The following is a 24459-nucleotide window of genomic DNA, read 5'->3' as shown; positions in this document are numbered from 1 at the left end:
GCCCCGCCTCTGGACCGACGCCAGCCCGACCGTGGACTGCAGAAAACCGCAAGGCCACCCACTGAAAAAGAAGCCGGCCGCCGCGCCTGCGCAGCTAGGCGCCCATACCCCGCCTGCGCCTGCGCAACTGGGTCCCCGCGACCCCCCACCTCCTCTCCCGCCTGCGCCTGTGCGGCTGGGTGCGCCCGCCCCGCCCAGCCTGTGACGCCGCGTGCATGTGGGCGGAGCCCAAGCCCTAGGGAATCGTGGGGTCGTATCCCGAGGGTGGAGGCTGGGGTGGCGCCGGCCGGGGCGGGGGAGCCCAAAAGACCGGCTGCCGCCTGCTCCCCGGAAAAGGGCACTCGTCTCCGTGGGTGTGGCGGAGCGCGCGGTGCACGGTAAGCGGCGGGCCGGGGCGCTGGCGGGGGCGGCCGGGGATCACCGACTGCAGGCGGGCCTCCCCACGCGGGCGCGCTGCGCTCCAGAGGACGGCCTCGGGGTCACTCGCACCCCGGGTCCCACCTCCTGCTGCCTTCTTGTCCAGGCTCCATTAGGGCTCCCTGCACGTCTGGGCTCCGCTGACCGGTGGGGGAAAAGTCCAGTGTTTTGGGCCACTGGGCGGGCCAAATAGCAGGGCCCTCTAGCCCCAGGAGGCTCCAGCCCTGCTGCGTTCATTCATTCAGCCCGCTTTTGCGGAGCCGCCCCGAGTCTGCGTCAGGGACAGGCCCCTCCGCTCCTGGATGAGCCCGGAGGGGAAGCTTCGCGTAGCAGTTTCTGGGAAACAGGTAGGATCAGGCCGCTCAGACAGGACTGAGGGTGTAAGGACGATTCACCCTTGCATTGGGGTGGTGTCCCGAGGAGCTCATAGGTGGTCAGGGTGGTTCTGCCCGAGCTGACCTGTGAGCCGCGGATGCCCTGGACCGAGGGAAGGAGAGCCCCCGAGGTGGACAGACTAGACTCCTTCAGTGGAAAACATTCAACAGCCAGGAGAGCGTGGAAGAGGAAGGAGAGATGGGAGGGCCCAGGGGAGCGTGGAAGGGAGGGTGTTTTTATTATAAGTGCACCTGTAAGTGCAAAGTGCAAAGGAACCAGCCACCGGGAAGTGCCTGGGCAGCTCTGGGTGTCCCTCCAGGCACGTGTATTCCAGCCTTACCTGCGCGAAGCCACACAACGCACCTCACACAGGATACGGGGAAGTCAGCCATAGCCTGCAGGCGGGGAATCTGAAACCTCGGGCAGGAGTTCCTTGGGAGAGGTGGATTACAAGGACTCTTCCTCCTACCCGCTGTGCAAGAGCCATGGGCGGCGGGTAGTCATTTTTGAAGGACCTGGCAAGCACGGTACAAATCTCAAAATTGCTTTTTGTCTCCCTCCCCTTGCCTTGGAGAGAGTGGCTGGCTAGTGTGTGTGTCATCTGCCTCCTGAAGGTTCGGGTAAAGGACCAGGGAGATGGGCAGCCCTTTGTGTCAGGAGATCTGGAAGCGCCTCCCCTCCCACCGCTTCCTGTGTAAAGGAAACAGCAGGTGGTGTTGACTGGCGGTTCACGCACCGGTTTTTGCCAAGGAGAGAAAAACCTATTGAAACTCACCAGGAGGATGAATGGAAGTTTCTAATGTGCTTTATTTTTTGATACAGCGTGCATGGCAGGCATTTGCATTCATGACCCTTCCGTGTACTTGAACTGAAAACCTGAAGAAACTAGCCAACAGATTAGGCAGCCATCAATCCACATCAGATGGCGCCTGTATTTACAAGAGGTGGCCTGCCATCCCCATCTCCTAGAAAGCCAACCAGGGGACAGGGCAGCTCCTACCACCGACAAACTGCTCTACCCTTAGAGCCAACCAGGGGACAGGGCAGCTCCTACCACCGACAAACTGCTCTACCCTTAGAGCCAACCAGGGGACAGGGCAGCTCCTACCACCGACAAACTGCTCTACCCTCAGATCCTCCTCTCTGACTCCTGCCTCCACCTGCTGGAGGGTGGCCTCGGCAGGAGCCACACCTATCTGTTTGCCTGTGTGCACCCTACTTCCTACCCCTGCCTCCCCTCAGTCCCCACCCGCTACCTTCCTTACAGCCTCATCCCACCCTCTCTCTCCTTTAAAGAATAGACTGAGATGACGTCGTTTTCCTCAATGAGTCTGTCAGGGAGAACCTGATCAACACATTCACGCTGTAGTGTTAGTGGTTCCCACAGAAACCCCATTGCCTCTCCTGCAGGTGTCTCAGCCATGGGCAAACACCTTAACCTAGTGGAATGAAATTAGTGTTTAGATCTGGGCCACAGGTACATGGAGATGACCTGTTCCTTGGGGAGAGGGGATGGTGAACATGATTATAAGAACTCTTCTTCCCACCCTTGTGCAAGAGCAAGGCTGTTCCTAGTTCTGTGCTCTCTCAGTACTGTGTTCTAGTTGGACTCCTGCTTTTGTCTTCCTGAACTTGGTGTGTAACTTCAGTAATTATGTCTATGTAAGGTATGTCTATGTATGTGAGTGTTTTTTGGATCTCTAAGGTCGTCTTGTACTTACAGGGAAGGTGAAGTGATAAAGCACGTTCAGTTTGGGGATTGAAGCCAGGGACTCTTGTGTGCTCCACCACACACTGACTGCAATCTCAGACAGGTCCATTTACACATATTCCCAGGACCTTGGTGCTGTCTTAGGGAAACCCAGGGCTGTGAGGCGGGCTTTGTGGGGCGCTGGACACAAGGCATGGCACATAAAGGGTTTTTTTAAACGGGTAGACAATAAATAACGAGCAACTTTGCCTCTAGATTTAATATACCACCTGTGAATCTGATCATGTAGAGTATGGTTCTTAGACTAACATAGGACATGATAGGACTTGATTATGGGCCAGGTGCAGTATCTCACACCTGTAATTTCAGCACTTTGGGAGGCCAAGGTGGGCAGATCATTTGAGGTCAGGAGTTCGAGACTAGTCTGGCCAACATGGTGAAACACCATCTGTACTAAAAATACAAAAATTAGCCTGGCGTGGTGGTGCATGCGTGTAATCTCAGGTACTTGGGAGGCTGAGGCAGGAGAATTGCTTAACCTGGGAGGCAGAGGTTGCAGTAAGCCAAGATTGTGCTACTTCACTCCAGCCTAGGTGATAGGTGAGAGAGTGAGACTCTGTCTCAAAAAAAAAAAAAGTCTTGATTACATAAAGAGGATTTTATTAAACGTATTCACAGTTGTAGGGTGTTTTTTTTTGTTTTTTGTTTTTTTTTTTTTTGAGACAGAGTCTCGCTCTGTCGCCCAGGCTGGAGTGCAGTGGCGCAATCTCGGCTCACTGCAAGCTCCGCCTCCCGGGTTCACGCCATTCTCCTGCCTCAGCCTCTCCGAGTAGCTGGGACTACAGGCGCCCGCCACCACGCCCGGCTAATTTTTTGTATTTTTAGTAGAGACGGGGTTTCACTGTGGTCTCGATCTCCTGACCTCGTGATCCGCCCGCCTCGGCCTCCCAAAGTGCTGGGATTACAAGCGTGAGCCACCGCACCCGGCCATGTAGGGTGTTACTATTGCTTTTTGTCCTCACTATTCATCCCTGGACTGTTGCAGAACTTTCTCTATAAATACTGTAATTTAATTAAACATTTGATGATTACTTAGAAACCTGAAACTTTGGGTTATAGTCTCCTAAGGAAGGGAGGCTGTTGTGGTATGAGAGGTGCTACCTTGGAATGAACATTTCCCAGTGCCGCGTCTCTTCTCCCAGTCTCAGCTAACGTTGCCTTAATGTGCATCATTCCCAGCCCCAAGCCTGTCACCTCTCATAGGGTCCGTCCTATTTCTGGACCAGCCCCAAACCTGTCACCTCTCATAGGGCCTGTCCTGTTTCCCACTGATGTCCCATTGGCATATCAAATTCAGCATGTCGAAAACTTGATCACTGCTGCCTCCTGCCAAACAGCCCCTTCCCAGATGACCTGTTTCAGTTCATGGCCATCACCCAGTCCTGTGGCATCTGTGATGCCTGCATCTTCCTCCTAATGCCCGTTCTCCCCCTCAGTACACTGCCGAGCCATCAGCAGACCCCCTTCAACAGATGCTGGCTGAGCAGCTGCTGGGATCTGGTTTTGTGTTGGGTGTTGGAGGTTCTGGGATGGGGGCTGGTCCCTACTCCTGGAGTAGGGACCATCTAACCAGAGCCAGAGGGGCCTAGAATAACTGCACATGTCACGTGCTATGGAAATGGCAGAGCAGCCAGCAGCCCAAGGGAGGAGCTCTGCCAGCACATTTCAGCAGGCAGAATCTGTCTCCTTCGTTGAGAGAGTAGGGCGTGAGTGTGATCAGAACTGTAAAACGTTTTGTATTTGACACAGTGGGTGGGCCCTTGCCCTCTTTATCCCCATCCCTCACCCCACAGAGTGCCTTAAGTCCAATACCCACAGAACTTATTTCTGTTACCTGCCTGGCCTAGCCATTGAAGGATTTTAAAAGTTGCCATAAAGTACACATAACACAAAAATTATCAACGTAACCCCTTTTAAATGTACAGTTCTGTGGCATTAAGTGCATTCACAACCACCATCACCATCCGTCACCAGAACTTTTTCATGTTCCCTGACTGAAAATCATTACCCAATAAGTCCTCCTCACCCCCTGCCCTTGGCACCTGCCCTTCTACTCTCTTGTCTGTATGATTTGACAGCTCTATAACTCATGTAAGTGGAATCCTACAATATTTGTCTTTTTGTGACTGGCTTATTTTACTTAGTGAAATGCCTTTAAGGCTCGTCCATGTTGTAGCACGTGTCAGAATTTACTTCCTTTTTAAAACTGAATATTTCATTCAAAATTCAGTTCAGCTCTAAATTGAGTTTTGTGTATCCATCTGTCGATGGATGTTTGGATTATTTCTCTTGTCTCTTGTGAATAATGCTTCAGTGAATGTGAGTGTAAATATCTCTTTAAGATCCTGATTTCAACTCTTTTGGAAGTGGGATTGCTGAACCATATGGTAGTTCCGGCTTTGATTTTTGGAGGAAGCTCCATGCTGTTTTCCAAGGCAGCTGCACCATCTGACTTTCCCACCAACAGCACACAAGGGTTCCAGTTTCTCCACATCCTCACTAATACTTGTTATTTTCTGTTTGTTTGATAGTGGCTGTCCTAATATATGATGTGATAGCTCACTGCAATGTTGCATTTTGCTAATGATTCATGATGTTGAGCCTCTTTTTGTATGCTTTTCATCTGTTATTTTTTAATAAGATTGCTATTTTTGTGGTTGACTTTTAAGAGTTCTTTATATATTCTAATTATTAACCCCTTTCAGAGCGGATATACTGTTTATCTATTTTCTCCTGTTCTGTAGGTTGTGTTTTCATTTTGTTGATTGTTTCTTTTGCTGGGTAGAAGCCATTTAGTTAATGTAATTCCACTTGTTTATTTTTGCTTTTATTGCCTGTGCTTTTGCTGTCGTATCTAAGAAATCATTGCCAAATTCTTTATTATTTATCTTGGTGGATTTTGTGTTCAAGAATTTGTCCATTTCATCTAGGTTATCCAGTTTGTAGGCATATAGTTGTTCATAGTGCTCTCTTATAATCATTTTTATTCTGTAAAATAGGTAGTAATGTCCCCTCTTTTGTTCCAGATTACAGCCATTTGAGTCTTCTTTCTTTATTCCTTAGTCAGTATAGCTAAAGGTTTGACAGTTATGTTGATTTTTGAAGAATCAAATTTTAGTTTCATTTATTTTCTCTATTTTTCTATTCTCTATCCTCCTGTAATCTTTATTATTTTCCTCCTCCATTTTTACTTTTTTTCTCCTCCTTTTTCCTCCTCCTTTTTCTAGCTTTATGTTTAGTTTGTTCTTTTACTAGTTACTTAAGGTGTACAGTTAGGTTGTTTGTTTGAGCCCTTTCTTCTCTTCTAAAGCAAATGTTTACAGCTGTACATTTCCCTATTGGCACTGTTTTTGCTGCATCCCATAAGTTTTGGAAGGTTATGTTTTTGTTTTCACTTATCTCAAGGTATTTTCTAATTTTCGTTATGACTTCTTCTTTGACTCTTCAGTTGTTTAAGATTGGGCTGTGCTGAATTTCCACATAATTGTGAATTATCCAGTTTTCCTTATGCTATTGATTTCTGGTGTCACCCCATTGTGACTGGAAAAGATGCTTTGTATGGTTTGGATTGTTTAAAATGCATTAAGACCTGTTTTGTAGCCCACCATCTGGCGTTGCATGTAGGACGTTCCGTTACACTCTTGCTCTGTAGTGTCGTTTGAGTCCTCTGTTTCTTTACTGATCTTCTGTCTCATTTTTCTGTCCATTATTCAAAGTGGGACATTTCAGTCTCCTAGTATAATAATATTACTATTATTGATAGTTGTCTATTTCTCTTCAATTTTATCAGTGTCTGGTTCATATATTTAGGGGTTTTGATGTTTACTGCATATATCTTTATAATTGTTTTATATTCCTGGTGAATTGACTATTTTATCATGATATAATGTACTTCTTTGTCTCTTGTGACAGTTTTTGACTTAAAGTCTCTTTTGTCTGATATTGGTACAGCAACCCCTGCTCTCCTTTGGTCACTCTGCGTTGACTCTTTTCCATTCTTTTACTTTCAGCCCATATGTGTTCTTAGATCAAAAGCAAGTTTCTTGTAGATAGAATATACAGCTGACCTTTGGACAACATGGGTTAGGGATACCAACCCCTCACCTGCAGTTGAAAATCCAAGTGTAACTTCAGTCTAGAATGCAGTGGTGCAATCATGGCTTACTGCAGCCTTGAACTCCAAGGCTCAAGTGATCCTCCCACCTCAGCCTCCCCAAGGAACCTGGGACTACAGGCGCACACCACCATGTCCAGCTAATTTTTGATTTTTTGTAGAGACAGTGTCTCCCTGTGCTGCCCAGGCTGGTCTCAAACTCCTGGGCTCAAGAAACCCTCTCGCCTCTGCCTCCCAAACTAGTAGCCTACTGTTGAAGCAGCCTTACTGATAACATAAATAGTTGATTAACACACAGTTTGTATGTTATATGAATTATAATCTGTATTATTACTATAAGGTAAGCTAGTGAACAGAAAATGTTATTATAATAAATCATAAGAAAGAGAAAATGTATTTGCTATTTATTAAGTGGAAGTGGATTATCATAAAGGTCTTCATCTTCATTGTCTTCATGTCGAGTAAGCTAAGGAGGAGGTGAAAGAGGAAAGGTTGATCTTGCTGTCTCAGAGGTGGCAGGAGTGGAAGGAAATCTGGATATAAGTAGACCTGTGCAGTTCAAACCCATGTTGTTTGAGGGTCAGCTGTAGTCAGGTCTTGTTTTTTAATCTATTCTGTCAATCTGTGTCTCTTGATTAAGGAGTTAATCCATTTATATTTAAAGTAATTACTCATAGGGAAGGACTTGTTTTTGCTATTTTGTTATTTGTATATATTTTATAGCTTTTTTATCCTTCATTACTACCTTCTTTTGTATTTAGTTGATTATTTGTAAGTTCCGTTTTTGATTCCCTTCTCAGTTCCTTTTGTGTATATGCTACAGACATTTCCATTGTGGTTACAATCATAGGGATTACATACATAACAGCCTGAAGTTATAGCAATCTATTTTAAATTGATATCAACTTAATTTCAGTCAGACACAGTAACCTCTCCTTTGCAATTCCATCTACCCCCACTTTGTTATTGATGTCACAGATTACATCTATATATATTGGGTATGTACCCATTAACATAAACCTGTAATTATTTTTATGCATATATCTTTTAAATTCTGAAAAAAATATTAAGTAGTGTTGCAGACCAATTGTACGCTAATACTAGTTTCTATATTTGTCACTCCATTTGCCTTTGCTGGAGATGTTTGTATTTTCTTACAGCTTTTAGCTGCTGTCTAGTGTCCTTTTGTTTTAACTTCCAGGACTCCCTTTAGCAGTCTGGTAGGGCAGATCTAGTGGCAATGAACACCCACATCTTTCATTAATCTGGAAGTGTCTTAATTTCTCCCTCATTTGTGAAGGACGGTTTTGCTGAATATAGAATTCTCTGTTGATGGATTTTTTTTTTTTTCTTTTAGCAGTTTGGGGGTATCATCCCACTGCCTCTGGCCTCTGAGGTTTCTGCTAAGACATTGGCTAACAGTGTTATTGAGGATTCTTTGTACATCATGAGCCATTCTTTTGCTGCTTTCAATATTCTGCCTTTGTCTTTACACAGTTTGATTATATTGTGTCTTCGTGTTGGTCTTTTTGGGTTTATCTTCTGTGGGGTTTACTGAGCTTCTTGGATGTTTATATTCATGTCTTTAGTCAAATTTGGGAAGTTTTTAGCTATTCTTTCTTCACATAATTTCTCTGCCCCATTCTCTCTTCTCTTTCTTAGACTTCCATAATGTGCATGGTGCATGTGAGGGAGGCCCCTAAGTCCCTGAGGCTCTCCTCACTTTCCTCATTCTTTTTGCTCCTCTGACTTCATATTTTCAAATGTCCTATGTTCAAGTTTGCTGATTACTCTACCGACTCAAATCCCCTGGTCAGAGTTTTCAGTTCAGTTTTGTATTTCTCAGCTCCACAATTTCTGTTTGATTCCTTTTTATAATTTCTCATTTTGTTGTCATATGTTGTTTTCTTGATTTCTTTTCATTCTTTATCTGTTTTCCTTCAGCTCTTTTAGCATATTTAAGATAGTCATTTTTAAGTCTTGGTCAAGTACATCCAGTGCCTGCATTTCTTCAGGGATGGGTTCTGCCACTTAATTTTCTTCCTCTGAATGAGCTGTGTTTTCCTGTTTCTTTGTATGCCTTGCGATTTTTTTTTGCTGAACATTGGGCATTTGAAAAACAGCTCCTTGTCCCAGTCTTTGAAGACTAACTCTGTATTGGGAATGGCCCCCACCAAATAGCAGGATCTGTCTAAGCCTGGGGATCAGCTCTGGATGAAGGCCGAAGTCTCCTGGTTTCTTCTGAGGATGCATCTTCCCTTGGCCTGTGTATGTGTTTTTTTCAATTTCCCCATATTCATGGCTGTTTTAAAATCTCTTACTTTCATTATGAATACTTTCAAGCTTCCCTTTGGAATATACCAAGAAATGCATTTGGAGTTACCTTTATTTTTCTATCATTGTAAATTTAGATTCTGGAATTGGGGTTTGGTGGTGTGATGTGTTGCTCACATGTGGCCAGAACTCCTGTTCCTAAAAGGACTTTGAGATCAAGGAACACCTATTTAATCTCCCCTTTATGCCTTGGTTTTAGTTCCTCTTTCCAAGTTCAATAACCAATTTTTCATTGCTGTTTTGTTTAAGTTGGTGCTCTGAAGCTTAATCTCAGTACCCTTAACTCTGAATTGTCGAATTTTGATAAAATGTGTGCCCTTTTTTTTTTGGTAAGAGAAAGCAAGTCTTAATGTCTGCCGGAACACAATTTATTTGCCTTGTTGGCGCCATTAAACGTTTACAAAGCTTTAAATATATATATATATATTTACATATATGTAAGATATATATATATTTACATATATGTAAGATATATATATATTTACATATATGTAAGATATATATATATTTACATATATGTAAGATATATATATTTACATATATGTAAGATATATATATTTACATATATGTAGATATATATATTTACATATATGTAAGATATATATATATATTTATTTATATATTTATATATATGTAAGATATATATATATATCTTACTTTCCCAAAGTCTCCCCCCAGTCCCTCCTTGGGCCTCAGATGTTCTACTGTATTTCTCACCTGTCATTCTTGCCCCAGGTATGCATGAGGCTATAGTCATCCTACAACTTTGCCTAGCAGTGCCCAAAACCATTTCTCTGACTTCCTATCTGGGCTCTGAGCTGAGTCAGGTGAAACAGAGATCTGTTCCTCAGGCAGCCCAAGACAGATTAGGATGTTGCAGAAAGGTCCGCTCCACTCCGGTTCAAGGGAAGGAATTGGGAACCAGGCTGCTGCTTTCATCAGGTGGCGCCGTGCTGGGGAGGCCTGGGGCAGGGGTGAGTGAAACACCCCAGAGTTCCTGACATCCTGAATGTGGCTGCTTCTGGGCTGGGCATTCTCTTGGTTGCTGTAGATCGTTGCCTGTTTTGCAGAGCTCCTATGCAATATCTTAACCAGTCTCTAGTTGTTTTTAGTGTTTCTCAGTGGGGGAACGAGGGCCTTTGAGCTTCCTCTTTTGCCATCTTGCTGTGTCCTCTCCCTGTTTATGGATTTTCTACAGGACTCTGTTGTGTGTCTGTGACATTATAGAAGGTGCAGGGGTGGAGGAGCAGCCTCTTCCATTCTAGAGAAGGGCTTGGATGCCATGCTGGGCAGCAGCAGCACAAGACAAGCTGAGCCCCTGCCCTGGAGGCTCATGGCCTAGCGGGGAGACACAGACCTATAGCAATCAGGTCTATGAATACTGGTTTCATCACTGCTGGTGGTGGGTAGAGGGAGCTCAGAGAGTGCGTGATGGGGCATGTGGAGGTTGGGGGCATCCGGGAAGAGGGTGGCAGTGACATTTCAGTGGAGGTTTCAGAATGAAGACATGGTGCCAGGGTGGTGGGACAGGTATTCTGGGAATGCGTTTCAGTCTGTGCCAGAGGCCTGAGGCAGGGAGAGGCTGAGTTCTAGGGGCAGAAGAAGGCACTGTTCTCAGAGCACTGTGGGCAAGGACAAAAGAGGAGTGCGATGAAGCCGCAGGGGCCGGCAGGGACAGGGGCCAGCAGGGACAGGGGCTGGGAGGGACAGGTCCAGGCAGAGGCTGCAACATGATCCTGAGAGCTGTGGGAAGCTCCCGAGTGTGGTGGGACCCAGGCCCAGAATAGGGCTGGGGAGGGGCTGCACCTTGGCACCTGCCAGGAGAGCCTTTTTGCAGCCCTGCCCATGGCAGATGCTCGGGGAAGGGTGGTTTTTCCTGTCTCCTGCCCCAGTGTGGGTGGCCAGGCCACTGGTGAGGCCTCTACCCTTGGCACGGGGCACTGTGGCAGTGCTTGTCTTACCTCTCTGGGCCTGAGGATATCCAGCTGTGGCCACAGGCAGGACCTCAGGAAGGAGGGGCCAGGAATGGCCTGCTCCCCGTGCTTTGCCCCGCAGGCCCTGTCCTTCCATTCTGCTGTGCCCAAACAGCCTCAGGTAGCGCAGGTCGCCGTGGGTTTGCCCCTTTGACTGCTACCGCCCCCTCCTCAGCAGTGCAGCCATGCTGTCCTTGGTTCCACAGAGATGTCACCTCCTGCTGCCCTTCTGTAAAGCCTGCGTGTGGCACGTGCTTTCTCTGCAGCCTGTTCGAAGCACATTGAATCCCCAGTCACGAGGGGCTCTCCAGTGAGCAGCCCTACCTTACAGATGAAACTGGCCCCCTTGAGGGGCAAGTTGCCCACTGTCACAGGTGGCTGCGGGCAGAGCCAGTGCCACTTCCAGCTCGGCACCTTCCTGACCCCTGCTCCCCTAGGAGTGGCCACCACTCACCAGGACCGACTGAGGGAGTGAGGGAGGGACGGGCTGGTGGACGTTCCCCAAGGTTGGGGGCCCTAGAGTCGGCCCGAGCTTCTTGTCCTTTGAAGCCTCAGGTTCCCACATGCTGCCTCGCACTGGAGCAGCCAATGAAACTTGAACAAATGCTTTCATTTTGGGTATATCAAACCAAAAATAATGGCACCCAGTGAATTTATTTTGCTACTCTAGTAGAATTTTTGTAGGCTGCTTTCTTCCTTCCTTCCTTCCTTCCTTCCTTCCTTCCTTCCTTCCTTCCTTCCTTCCCTCCCTCCCTCCTTCTTTCTTTCTTTCCTTTCTTTCCTTTCTCTCTTTCTCTCTTTCTCTCTCCTTCCTTCCTTCCTTCCTTCCTTCCCTCCCTCCCTCCCTCCCTCCCTCCTTCCCTCTGTGGCCCAGGCTGGAGTAAACTTGGCTCGCTGCAGACTCCCTGCGTCCGGCTCCTGCGATTCTCCTGCCCTGGCCTGCGGACTGCCTGGGATTGCCGCCGCGCGCCACCACCCCTCCCTGGTTTTTCTCCTTTGGCTGGAGGCGCAGTTTCGCTATGTCGTCCAGGCTGGTCTCCAGCTCCTGACCTCCAGTGCTCTGCCCGCTTCGGCCTCCCGAGGTGCTGGGACTGCAGACGGAGGCTCGCTCATTCGGTGCTCGGTGTTGCCCGGGCTGGAGTGCGGTGGCGTGGTCTTGGCTCGCTGCAGCCTCCGCCTCCCAGCCGCCTGCCTTGGCCTCCCAGGGTGCTGGGATTGCAGCCTCTGCCCAGCCGCCGCCCCGTCTGGGAGGTGGGGAGCGTCTCTGCCCAGCCGCCCATCGTCTGGGTTATGAGGAGCTCCTCTGCGCGGCCGCCCCGTCTAGGAAGTGAGGAGCACCTCTGCCCGGCCATCCCTTCTGGGATGTGAGGAGCGCCTGTGCGCGGCCGCCCGGTCTGGGAAGTGAGGAGCGCCTCTGCCCGGCCGCCCCTTCTGGGACTTGAGGAGCGCCTCTGCGTGGCCGCCCCGTCTGGGAAGAAGTGAGGAGCGCCTCTGCCCGGCCACCCCGTCTGGGAAGTCAGGAGCGCCTCTGCCCGGCTGCCCCGTCTGGGAAGTGAGGAGCGCCTCTGTGCGGCCGCCCCGTCTGGGATGTGAGGGGCACCTCTGCCCGGCCACCCATCATCTGGGATGTGAGGAGCGCCTCTGCCCGGCTGCCCCGTCCGGGAAGTGAAGAGCCCCTCTGCCCGGCCGCCACCCCGTCTAGGAAGTGAGGAGCGTCTCTGCCTGGCCGCCCCGTCTGGGAAGTGAGGAGCACCTCTGCCTGGCCGCCCCGTCTGGGAAGTGAGGAGCGCCTCTGCCCGGCCGCCCCGTTTGGGAGGTCTACCACAGAGGCCAGAAGCAATGTGGGGGCTGGATGTGGTGGCTCACGCCTGTAGTCCCAGTACTCTGGGAGGCTGAGGCAGGTTGATCACTTGAGGCTAGGAGCTCGAGACCAGCCTGGCCAACATGGCGAAACATATGAAAAATACAACTGTCAAACCAACCAACGAACCAAGCAACAACAAAACAGGTCTACCCTGGAGTCATACTCTAATTTTTTCTATTTTCCTCCCTTTCTGATCCTTTATCCCACTTTCTTTTTCTTCCTCTTCCTTCTCCTTCTTCTTTGTCAAATAGAGGATTGAGTTATTATCATTGAAAAAAAAAAAAAAAAAAAAGAATTTTTGTAGGCTTTGGAAGTACACAGACATTATTTTCTCCTTGGCAGGAATGGGCTGTGTGAATGAAAAAAGGTATCCGTTATGAAACTTCCAGAAAAACGAGCTACATTTTTCAGGTTTGTCTGGGGCTCTTAGTAGTTGCCCAAGGGACAGAGTTTAAACCTTTCGAAAAGTAAATTGCGGCCGGGCGCAGTGGCTCACGCCTGTAATCCCAGCACTTTGGGAGGCCGAGGTGGGGGGATCACCTGAGGTTGGGAGTTCGAGACCAGCCTGACTAACATGGAGAAACCTCATCTCTACTAAAAATACAAAATTAGCCAGGCGTGGTGGTGTGTGCCTGTAATCCCAGCTTCTCGGGGGGCTGAGGCAGGAGAATCGCTTGAACCCGGGAGGCGGAGGTCGTGGTGAGCCAAGATTGTGCCACTGCACTCCAGCCTGGGCAACAAGAGCAAAACTCCGTCTCAAAAAAAAAAAGTAAATTGCCTGAATAGAAATATAACTGAGGATTGAAAGACTGAATCAGATACGCGCTTCTGTTCCCATGAACAGTTTGGGAACACCATTTACATGTGGCTTTTTTTACATAAATCGCCATGTGTCCCAAGCTGGTGGGACCCTCCCTTAGAGGAGCCAGCCACTGTGGTCTGTGCGCCAGGTCAGCACCTGCAATGTGTGAGATCTTGAGCAGGCTGTCCTGCCTTTATAAACCTCAGTTCCTCTTCCGTAGGATGGGGATCACACCTTCTGGAATAATTATGAGGATCAAATGAAGCTTCTGATTCCTGGGGGGAACGTGGAGCAGTTTCAGGTTGAACATTTTGTCCCTGGACCTGGGGACATCTGACTCTCCTTGGATCCTGGCACCCTAACGTGCTTTTCCTGCCTCTCCCCCCCTTCCCACCAGCAGCCGCAGCACGGTCTTTGGCAAACAAGGATGAGAAAAATATCCAACCACGGGAGCCTGCGGGTGGCGAAGGTGGCATACCCCCTGGGGCTGTGTGTGGGCCTGTTCATCTATGTTGCCTACATCAAGTGGCACCGGGCCACCGCCACCCAGGCCTTCTTCAGCATCACCAGGGCAGCCCCGGGGGCTCGGTGGGGTCAGCAGGCCCACAGCCCCCTGGGGACAGCTGCAGACGGGCACGAGGTCTTCTACGGGATCATGTTTGATGCAGGAAGCACTGGCACCCGAGTACATGTCTTCCAGTTCGCCCGGCCCCCCAGAGGTACCCGCCTCTCATGGCAGGGCTCTCAGGATCTCCTCCCCTATACTACGGTGCTGGCCGGGTCCCCTGCCACAGACTCACCTGGGAGCTTGTCTAAATGCAGTTTCCCAGAGATGCTGACGCCGGTGTGGGCTGGGGTCCAAGCAACTGAATTTCCCGGGAGTCCCAGATCACTCTTACACTAGTGAGTGGTGACCATGCTGAAGGGCAGCTGAGACCTTGAGGTGTTTGGTGGCCTGTCCCCTCCCCACATTCACCAGTAGGTCATGATTTAGGCCAGTGGTTGTGTTTAGGGCTTTGTGGGGAGTTCAGGCAGGAAGTATCCCCAGATTCAGTCCCATGGGAGCCAGAAAATCAGGAAAGTCAGATAAATAGCAAAGGCTCCTGGGCTTGACCGGGAGCTGCCAGGTGGGCCAAGATGGCCAGGGGCAACAGCCAAGAGGGGTCTCAGCTGGAGAAGGGAGCTGGAGCCTGGGCTCCGTTGGCTGTGCTTCTAGGGTGGGCCTCAGGCCGGGGTGGGCAGCTTCTCTTGAGGGGTCCCCCTCGCCACCGAGTTCCTCTGCTCTCCGACCACCCTCTTCCCTTGGTTCCCTGATGCTGCTCTCGTGCCTGTGACCCTGAGGTTCGCCCTCCATGCATCTCTAGCCATAGCCAGTGAGAGTTTGCAGCCCCTGTCAGGCAGGTCCCCTGGGTGTCCCACGCTTTTCTTGGCTGACCTGGAACCTGTGGGGTAGACACCATCCTGGCGTTGCATGGTTCTGCTGGTGCTGGACACTTCTAGCTGCTGTCTCCAAAGCTGAGTGGTGTATTTTATTTACTTTTGACTCCATCTGCTTTATTTTTTAACTTATTACTGTAATGAAATATTTAGATGCCATATCTGCTTATCTCTAAAAGTGGCTTCGAAGCCTGTAATCCCAGCTACATGGGAGGCTGAGGCAGGAGGATCGCTTGAACCTGGTAGGCAGAGGTTGCAGTGAGCCAAGATCACACCATTGTACACCAGCCTGGGCAACAAGAGTGAAACTCGATCTCAAAAAAAAATTTTTTTAAGTGGAACTTTTTAAAAATTAATAATTAATTAAAAAGTAAAGCTTCTTCGAAGCTAAGTGTGCAACAGACATCAGCCTGCGATGCTTTTGGAGCCATGTCCCAGGGTTTTCTCTTTGGAGAAAAAAGACTTTGCAAAAAGTTTTGTCCCTGATCTTTTCTGGTCCAGTCTTCATGTCTGAATTTAGTATGCCTCCTTATTGTACACATGAGTTCATACCACTCCTGATAATTTAAAACACTCCATTTTTTAAAATGAAGAAAAAACCCTAATCTTGAGAACCCTTTAATAAATTCATTTCAGAATCAAGGAAATGGTGTTCCTATTTTCAGTTTGGAGTTACTTATCCTATTCCTCTGTTTATTGAATTGGCAAGAATTAACTATGTTAAAATTTAACACTGATGCAGTTGTTGTGTATGTAAATTATCTTCAGTAAAGTTGGATTTTTATTTTTTATTTTATTTTTATTTTTTTTGAGACGGAGTCTCGCTCTGTTGCCCAGGCTGCAGTGCAGTGGTGCAATCTTGGCTCACTGCAACCTCCGCCTCCCAGGTTCAAGCGATTCTCCTGCCTCAGCCTCCTGAGTAGCTGGGACTACAGATGCCCATCACCATGCCCGGCTACTTTTTGTTTTGTTTCTTTTCTTTTTTCTTTTTTTTTTTTTTTTGAGACAGAGTCTCGCTCTGTCGCCCAGGCTGGAGTGCAGTGGTGTGATCTCCGCTCACTGCAAGCTCCGTTCCCCGGGTTCATGCCATTCTCCTGCCTCAGCCTCCCGAGTAGCTGGGACTACAGGCGCCCGCCACCACGCCCAGCTAATTTTTTTGTATTTTTAGTAGAGACGGGGTTTCACCATATTCGCCAGGATGGTCTCGAAATCCTGACCTCGTGATCTGCTCACCTTGACCTCCCAAAGTGCTGAGATTACAGGCGTGAGCCACTGTGCCCGGCCATAAAGTTGGATTCTTAAAAAGTAAAATGCAGGGCACATAGCTTGCACCTGTAGTCCCAGCTACTCAGGAGGCTGAGATGGGAGGATTGCTTGAGCCCAAAAGTTCAAGACCAGCCTGGGCAACATAGCAAGAGCCCTTCTCTTTAAAAAAATTAATTATAATAAATATAATTTTAAAAAATAATTATAATAAATATAATTTTTAAAAAATAATTAAGAAGTAATGTTCTGTTCAAGACATTAGGTATTATACTTATCTTGTTCTGATGAACAGAGTCGGAATTTAGACAAGGAATAGCTGAAGGGCCTCTGCCACTTGGAGATTGGTCTGTGTTGTTAGCGTCTGTCTTTAAAAAGTGTGGCTAGTCGTGATTGTATGTGTTCTCATGTGTGTATTCATAGTTGTACCCTTTTCAACATGTTTTCCCCTTAGAAACTCCCACGTTAACCCACGAAACCTTCAAAGCACTGAAGCCAGGTCTTTCTGCCTATGCTGATGATGTTGAAAAGGTAAGGATCCTCTCCTGTGTCTCCCTGTTCAACTGCAGAATGTGTTCAAGCCGGTTCTTTTCCTTTGAATGTGGTAGGCTGTCTTCACAAGGGAAGGGGGCTTTGACAGTGCTGCCTGGGCATTTCATGCCATTTGGGATGGTCAGAAGAGAGAAGGTGTGCAGCGCGCGAGCCCAGAGGAGAACGTGCTCCCAACCGGCCCCATCCTCTGACTCCACCGTGCCAGTGCTCACTTCTCCAACCTGTGGGTCCCGAGGTCTTGGTACAGGTCAGAAGCACAAATCCTGCAAACTTACAAAAATCATTATTTGACAGTTTGCTTGTTCAAATTTTTACACTAATTTAGTCTTGTGAATTTTGCATAATACATTTTTAATTTTTTGTTGTGGTTTCTGACTGAAGATAGCAAACATTGACTGGAAAAAAAAATTAATGTTGGCCGGGCATGGTGGCTCACACTTGCAATCCCAGCACTTTGGGAGGCTGGGGCAAGAGGATCTCTTGAGCCCAGGAGTTCAAGACCAGCCTGGGCAACAGAGTGAGAACCCTATTTCTACAAAATTTAAAAATTAGCTAGGCATGGTGGTACACACCTGTCATCCCAGCTACTTGGGAGACTGAGGTGGGTGGATCACTTGGGCCTGGGAGGTCAAGGCTGCAGTGAGCCATGATTGTGCCACAGGTGACAGAGTGAGACCTTATATTTAAAGAAAAAAGTTAAAAACATGTTACAGGCTAGGCACAGTGGCTCACGCCTGTAATCCCAGCACTTTGGGAGGCTGAGGCGGGTGGATCACCTGAGGTCAGGAGTTCGAGACCAACCTGGTCAACATGGTGAAATCTTGTCTCTACTAAAAATACAAAAATTAGCCAGGCATGGTTGCGCATGCCTGAAATTCCAGCTACTCAGGAGGCTGAGGCAGGAGAATCACTTGAACGTGGGAGGCGGAGGTTGCAGTGACCTGAGATTGCACCACTGTACTCCAGCCTGGGGGACAGAGTGAGACTCCGACCCCATCCAAAAGAAATGTATTATGTAAAATCCACAAAACCAAATAAATTGAAATTTAATTAAAATTGTCAAATAATGATTTATGTAAGTTTGTAGCATTGCTACTTCTATCTAAAGTCCTTAAAGCTTACAGCTGCACTAATGCAGGATGCCTGATTTTCTACCGAGGCACTCACAAAACGGGCTATGGAGAGAGTTGTCACTTCCTTTTGGTTCAAGCATTTCTTAAGTCATGAGCTCTTGTGGACGTTGCTCTTGTCCACAAATGTGTCATGGTCTCAGACAATGTAGTTCAAGCCTTGCTTTCCTGTAGCTTAGTTAAAAAAGAAATTGAAATTAGTGATTCTACAGTGACCTTACAGTTAAACCTGATTAAATTAGATAAATTTAGAGTAAGCTCCTAGGATTTTTAAGGCCTTACTTGTTTGAGTAGGTGACACACATTCAAGTAGGACAAATGTCCACGCTCCCCAGGGTGACAGCACAGATGTCCCTCCTACTCCAGGCTGCCTCGGAGGCCCACGTCCTGGCTCTCTTAGCATCCTTTGAGGCTGGTTGATGTGTCTATAAACAGTGGCATCTGTATTCTTCTCCCCATTTTTACTTCACACCCGTGGTGGTGTCCACACCAAGGCCTTTGGCTTTGCTGCTGAGCAGGATAATTGGAGAGCGTTTATGTCGGCATGTGCAGAGCCTCCTTAGTTTTTTTTGGCTGAATGTTATTGCATGGATGCTGCACACTTACCTCATGGAACCAGTCCCCTTCTGAAGGACATTTAGATAATGTCCAATCTTTCTCTCTTGACAGTAGAAAAAGGCTGCACCTGACACATACTTCATTACCCACACATGCAAGGAGCATCGCTCAGATGAATTCTCTATTTTTTTTTTTCCCCGAGATGAGGTCTCTCTCTGTCACCCAGGCTGGAGTGCAGTGGCACAATCACAGCTCACTGCAACCTCTGCCTCCTGGGCTCAAAAGATCCTGCCACCTCAGCCTTCCGAGTAACTGGGACCATAGGTGCACACCACAATGCCCAGCTAATGTTTAAATGTTTTGTAGAGATGGACACCATGCTGTGTTGCCCAGGGTGGTCTTGACCTCCTGGGCTCAAGTAATCCTGCCACCTCTGCCTCCCAAGATGAATTATTGGAGTGGGATTTCTAGATAGGAGGAATGTGTTTTTACCTTGGACAGATGCGACCCACGTGTCCCCACAGAATCACACCTGTGTACAACACCCGGCCACATTCCCAGGCCTTCACTTTCATGCACACACTGACATAGGGCCTTATCCAGCCTTGGGTTCTGGATCCAGCACTCTGGCAGGTGAAGTGGCTCCTCGATGTAGGTGTCATGGGGTTTAGTGTCAGGAGGGACCCCAGAATTGCCTAGTGCCACACCTTTGCAATGTCCAGCGGAGCTGAGGCTCACCTGAGATCGCCCGTGAGGATTGGCACAGGTCTGGATGTGGGCTTGGGTCACCAGGTTGCAGTAGAACAGCAGGCTTATTCTCCTGACCTGTCCTCCCCATGCCATGTTTCACCTGGTCCCTGTGTTCCCACACACCTGCCAGTACCACTTGCATCACTGTTTCCTGCAGATTTTGAAAATCAGAAAAAAAATACTTATAAAAGCAAGGGCCAGGGATGGTGGCTGACACCTCTAATCATAGCACTTTGGGAGGCTGAGGCAGGAAATGCCTTGAGGCCAAGAGTTCAAGACCAACATGGGTAACACAGAGACACAGTGTCTCTATAAGAAGTTTTTTGTTGTTGTTGTTGTTGTTGTTGTTGTTGTTGTTTTGAGACGGAGTCTCACTCTGTCACCCAGGCTGGAGTGCAGTGGTGCCATCTCGGCTCACTGCAAACTCCACCTCCTGGGTTCATGCCATTCTCCTGCCTCAGCCTCCCGAGTAGCTGGGACTATAGGCGCCCACCACCACAACCGGCTAATTTTTTGTATTTTTAGTAGAAACGGGGTTTCACCCTGTTAGCCAAGATGGTCTTGATCTCCTGACCTTGTGATCCGCCCGCCTTGGCCTCCCAAAGTGCTGGGATTATAGGCGTGAGCCACCGTGCCCGGCCAGAAGTTTTTAAAAATTAGTCGGGCATGGTGGCTCATGCCCTTGTCCCAGCTACTTGGGAGGCTGAGGAAGGAGTATCACTTGAGCCCAGGAATTCAAGGCTACAAATGAGCTGTGATCAAGCCACTTCACTCTAGCCTGGGCAACACGGTGAGACTCTGTCTCCAGAAACCAAAAAAACCCAAAGGGGTGGAAGCAGCACGTGTGACCCTGTATGCTGCATTTGACAGACCCTGCTTTGCTCTTACTGCGTTCACAGAGCGCTCAGGGAATCCAGGAACTACTGGATGTTGCTAAACAGGACATTCCGTTCGACTTCTGGAAGGCCACCCCTCTGGTCCTCAAGGCCACAGCTGGCTTACGCCTGTTACCTGGAGAAAAGGCCCAGAAGTTACTGCAGAAGGTGAGCCTGGCCATTCCCCAGTGCCATTAGCCAGCCCTCAGGGGCAACTGATGACTAAAAACACCTGCTGTCTCACCAGTGCTGCACCATCAGGCAGGACACGATGCTTCTGAAGAAAAGTTTGCAGCATCACTTCTAGGTGGAGGGATGGTGGGCAGATGATACTTTGTTCCTTGTGACATGTAAGGTTATTTGTGTTTTCTAGAGTGAATCTGTGTTTTATAATAAGGAAAGCAACTTGATTTTAGAAGTGTACTGTGGGCCGGGCATGGTGGCTCATGCCTGTACTCCCAGTAATCTGGGAGGCCAAGGCAGGCGAATCATTTGAGCCCAGGAGTTCAAGGCCAGCCTGGCCAACATAGCGAGACCCCATCTCTACCAAAAACACAAAAATTAACTGGGCATTATGGTGCATGCCTGTCATCCCAGTTACTTAGGAAGCTGAGGTGGGAGGATCGATTGAGCCCAGGAGGTCAAAGCTGCACTGAGCTGTGATTATGCCATTGAACTCTAGCCTGGGCAGCAGAACAAGATTTTGTCTCAAAAAAATAAATAAAAGTAAATAAAAGTGCATGGTGCCTTCAAGGGACCTGATCCTGGTCAGAAGTTCGTGTGTGCTGAGCCCCAGTGCTGCAGCTGAAGCCTGCTTGTTCCCCATGGCAGTTGCTCATCCTGCTCCTGGTCCGATGCTCAGACGTGACTGTTGAAGGGACCCTGTGGCTTCTCCCAGTCCCAGCACGTCAGGGCCAGTGTGTCCCCAGTTGCCCAGCATTCCGCAGTGGGTCCTCCTCACCCTCCGTGCTACCTCCACCCGTTTACCTGCAGGAGGAGGGCACAGGGCACACCTGTCAGGGTCCCTCACAGAGTTGGATTGTGCATGCGTGCAGGTGGGGTGTACAGAGGTGCTGAAGCTTCTTTGGGTAGATCTTGCTGAAAGGTGGGCAAGGAAATACCCCCCAAGGCTAGGGCCCTGGTGAAGGTGGCCGTCTGCCTTGGAGGGCTTCCGGCTCCTTTATCTCACATCCCAAAGCAGGGCAATGTTTGGAGCCCAGCAGGCCTAGTGTGCCCCAGCTTCTCCCAGTCTTTGCAGCCCCCAGAGCCCTTCTAAGCCCCCGCGGGCTTAGGACAGGGTCTCCAGGGCAGCATGGGCCTCAGCAAGCCCTGGCGGTGGATTAACTTGCAATGGATTAGAGAGGCCTGAACACACTCACAGAATATGGCAGGTGCCCCTGGGGTTTCGTTACTGCCTGCCAATAGCATGATGCAAAACCCTTAACCATAAATTCTAAAGGATGAAGAAAGCCGGTCTGAGTGCGGTGGTATTTACAACTAATTGATCACAACCAGTTACAGATTTTTTTGTTCTTCTTCACCCACACTGCTTCACTTGACTGACTAGCTAGCTAGCTAAATAAATAAATATATTCATTCATTCATTCTAAAGGATGAAGTAACATCTCTCTTTACATTTAGGTGAAAGAAGTATTTAAAGCATCGCCTTTCCTTGTAGGGGATGACTGTGTTTCCATCATGAACGGAACAGATGAAGGTAAATGGCTGGAAGCACCTCAGTACAGTGGGGCTGTGCAGTGAGGTGGGCGGAAGCAATCCTGCTGCTTCTAACCATCCCCCACCCCGCCCCACCCCGTGTGGGAGCCTCCTCCCCCATCAGGTGCTCAAGTAAAGAACCATGGCTGTTACAGCCCCGTTCTGATTCACAATTGACATGTCACAAAAGGGTCTTTTTGGGGTCAGTGTCAGAGACAGATTATCATCTTGACCAACCCCAAACCTGGCATGAATGAAGCTTCTAAAAACATTGTGTTTTTAGTTTTAAGAACATTTGGAGAGAATCTCCAGTTGCCACCACATTTAGAATGTTGTTGCGTTGTTAATTCTAAGAGACATTTAAGGTTCCTCACTAGCTCCTGATGGGTCTTCAGTATGACCTTGAGAGTGAGTGTGTGTGGAGGAGGAAGGGGAGCACTGGGTTCTTTTTCTGCTTCTTCCAAAAAGAGGAGGCCAGTAATAACCGGAGGAGAGACGCAGCATTTGGTGAAGTGCTTTAGGATTCAGTGTGCTGTGTCCCAGGACAGTCGGCCATAAGCTGCTGGATTCATTTATGAGAAATGCTCCTCTCTGCCGATGATCCGAAGGCTGAGTGTAGTGCGGAAGTGATCCCTTTATGCTCCCCAGATCTGCAAATAGTCATTTAACGGTCCTGTGTGTTATGCTGTCAGCATCTCAAGTGATTAAAATAATGCCTGTGACACTCTTGCAGGCGTTTCGGCGTGGATCACCATCAACTTCCTGACAGGTGTGTGCACACTGCATCACAGAGGCTAGCCGATCACAGACGCCTGCGGAGGGCTCGGCTGGGCCTTTCGAGAGCAGGAGGCTCATTTCTGCTCTTTAAGATAACCCCTCAGGGTTTGGCAGTGTTGCTGACTGACCATAGGGTGTTGGGGATGGGTGGGGTCACCCACCTAACTCACAGGTGTAGATGCTAGGAGTGGGGTGCTTCTCTGCAGGTCTGGGGCATTTTTCTCCCAGCACAGCCCCTGCCCTGTCCCCTGCAGAACATCCACCAGGACCCCCATCCTCTCATTTCTAAGAGAAGTAACGAATCAAACCAGTCATATCTTCCAATATTGAATGTGATGTGAATGCTATTCACCTTCTAATTGGATTCCTCTGCTGTAGGTGGAACAGGGAACAGAAACATCTGTTTTTAGAAACAAGTGACAAGGAGTCATTTTTCTTAGTGCATGTGGATTTTTGTCCCTTTGCTGGAATTATGGGAAAGAGCAGTGTTTCTGATGTACAGACAAAAAGGAAAGAAGTTTCCTGTCAGGTTTGCCCATTTGCCACTTTGGGGGATAGAAATGTTAGGAGGTTGGTTGGGAGCCTCCACCTGAGATGCTCTGGGGAGTGGAGACGGGCTGATCAGAGCAGGGCCCAGCTCTTCCTGGGAGCTAAGCCAGCGGCCTCTCTCCCAGCTGATACGGCAGTTTCAGTATCTCCCCTGAAGGTTTGTGCTGTCCCGTCAGGATCCAAATTAAACCACAGCTGGTGGAGCCATTACTCTTGTCCCTTAGATATATAGTGTACCCTTAAATGGAGATTGTCAATAGCTGAGCTACTTCTCTGTCTTGTTTTTCTTTCCCCTGAGGGCCTGGCTTTCACCCTGGCTTTTCTGCTATTCTCCCGATCTTCCTAATGTCCCTGTGCTGTTTTTGCTTGCTGTGCTCCAGGCAGCTTGAAAACTCCAGGAGGGAGCAGCGTGGGCATGCTGGACTTGGGCGGAGGATCCACTCAGATCGCCTTCCTGCCACGCGTGGAGGTAACAAGCCCTGCCGACCACAGCGCTCTTCCCACCCCGAGGCCACCCCCCGATGGGGGTGCAGGGTGGGGCCTGCAGAGGTGCTGCGGAGTGGGGTGGGGGGTGGGGTTGGCCAGGCCTCTGGACCCCTGCGGTCATTTCCTCTTCTGAGAGCTGGACTCACTCACAGATGATGCTTCTGGCTTGGAGTTTTAATTCTACCAGGAAAAAAGCCAAAAACAGAAATTTGGTCTTTAGAGGGGTGATAAATTAGAGAATAACTGGAAACATTTGGGCCAGAGGATATGAAGTGCTGCCTCCCTCCCCTTCAGGGTTCCGAAAGGAACAAGAGTAGAAAGATTTCGTCCAGTTCATAGGTTGGGAGGGAGCTTCCAGCCTTTTCAAGATAAATATCCTAAAGGAGATGAAAACACTTCCCATTGAGGCATCTGCTGCTTTAAAAACAGTTCCCTCCTCACCCACTCATCCTCCTGTTATGGGTAGTTTTCCATGGAAGGGTGGGCTTGTAGGTACTGATATGATCGTCGTCGTGTCTGGGCCGTGTTTGTCAGCATGGGAGAGGTGGCCTGTGGGACGGAAGCACCGTTCTTCACTGGGATATTGGCTCCTCATTGCCTGCTCCTGTCTCGCAGCCAGCGACCTAGTGAACAGCTCATTTAATTGGCTGCACCTGACCATCCCCTTTCTTTCAAATGAATTCAGTGGGTGGAGAAGAATTTTCTAGAAAGACCAG

General features: G+C 48.6%; 1 protein-coding gene across 14 annotated transcripts in view; it reads left to right on the top strand.

Moving 5' to 3' along the window:
- Positions 1–210: 210 nt before the first annotated feature.
- ENTPD6 (ectonucleoside triphosphate diphosphohydrolase 6) overlaps positions 211–24459 on the top strand; it is a 33336-nt gene continuing 9087 nt past the window's right edge. For 2 of the 14 annotated variants that reach the window (XM_063633875.1, XM_063633876.1), the window contains exons 1-8: positions 1126–1319; positions 13191–13259; positions 14048–14369; positions 16805–16881; positions 20240–20383; positions 21857–21932; positions 22665–22700; positions 23638–23726. In XM_063633875.1, coding sequence (XP_063489945.1) covers positions 13206–13259; positions 14048–14369; positions 16805–16881; positions 20240–20383; positions 21857–21932; positions 22665–22700; positions 23638–23726 — 798 coding nt within the window. In that variant the 5' untranslated portion in view covers positions 1126–1319; positions 13191–13205. Of the gene's footprint in view, positions 378–1125; positions 1320–13190; positions 13260–14047; positions 14370–16804; positions 16882–20239; positions 20384–21856; positions 21933–22664; positions 22701–23637; positions 23727–24459 lie in introns of those variants that run through there. The other 12 variants (XM_063633871.1, XM_063633870.1, XM_063633877.1 and 9 more) reach the window with 12 other exon arrangements.

Source organism: Symphalangus syndactylus, chromosome 24 (assembly GCF_028878055.3).
Source record: "Symphalangus syndactylus isolate Jambi chromosome 24, NHGRI_mSymSyn1-v2.1_pri, whole genome shotgun sequence".
Classification (NCBI taxonomy): Eukaryota; Metazoa; Chordata; class Mammalia; order Primates; family Hylobatidae; genus Symphalangus; species Symphalangus syndactylus.
Note: the sequence above shows the minus strand (reverse complement) of the source record. Positions and strands in the feature narration are given on the sequence as shown.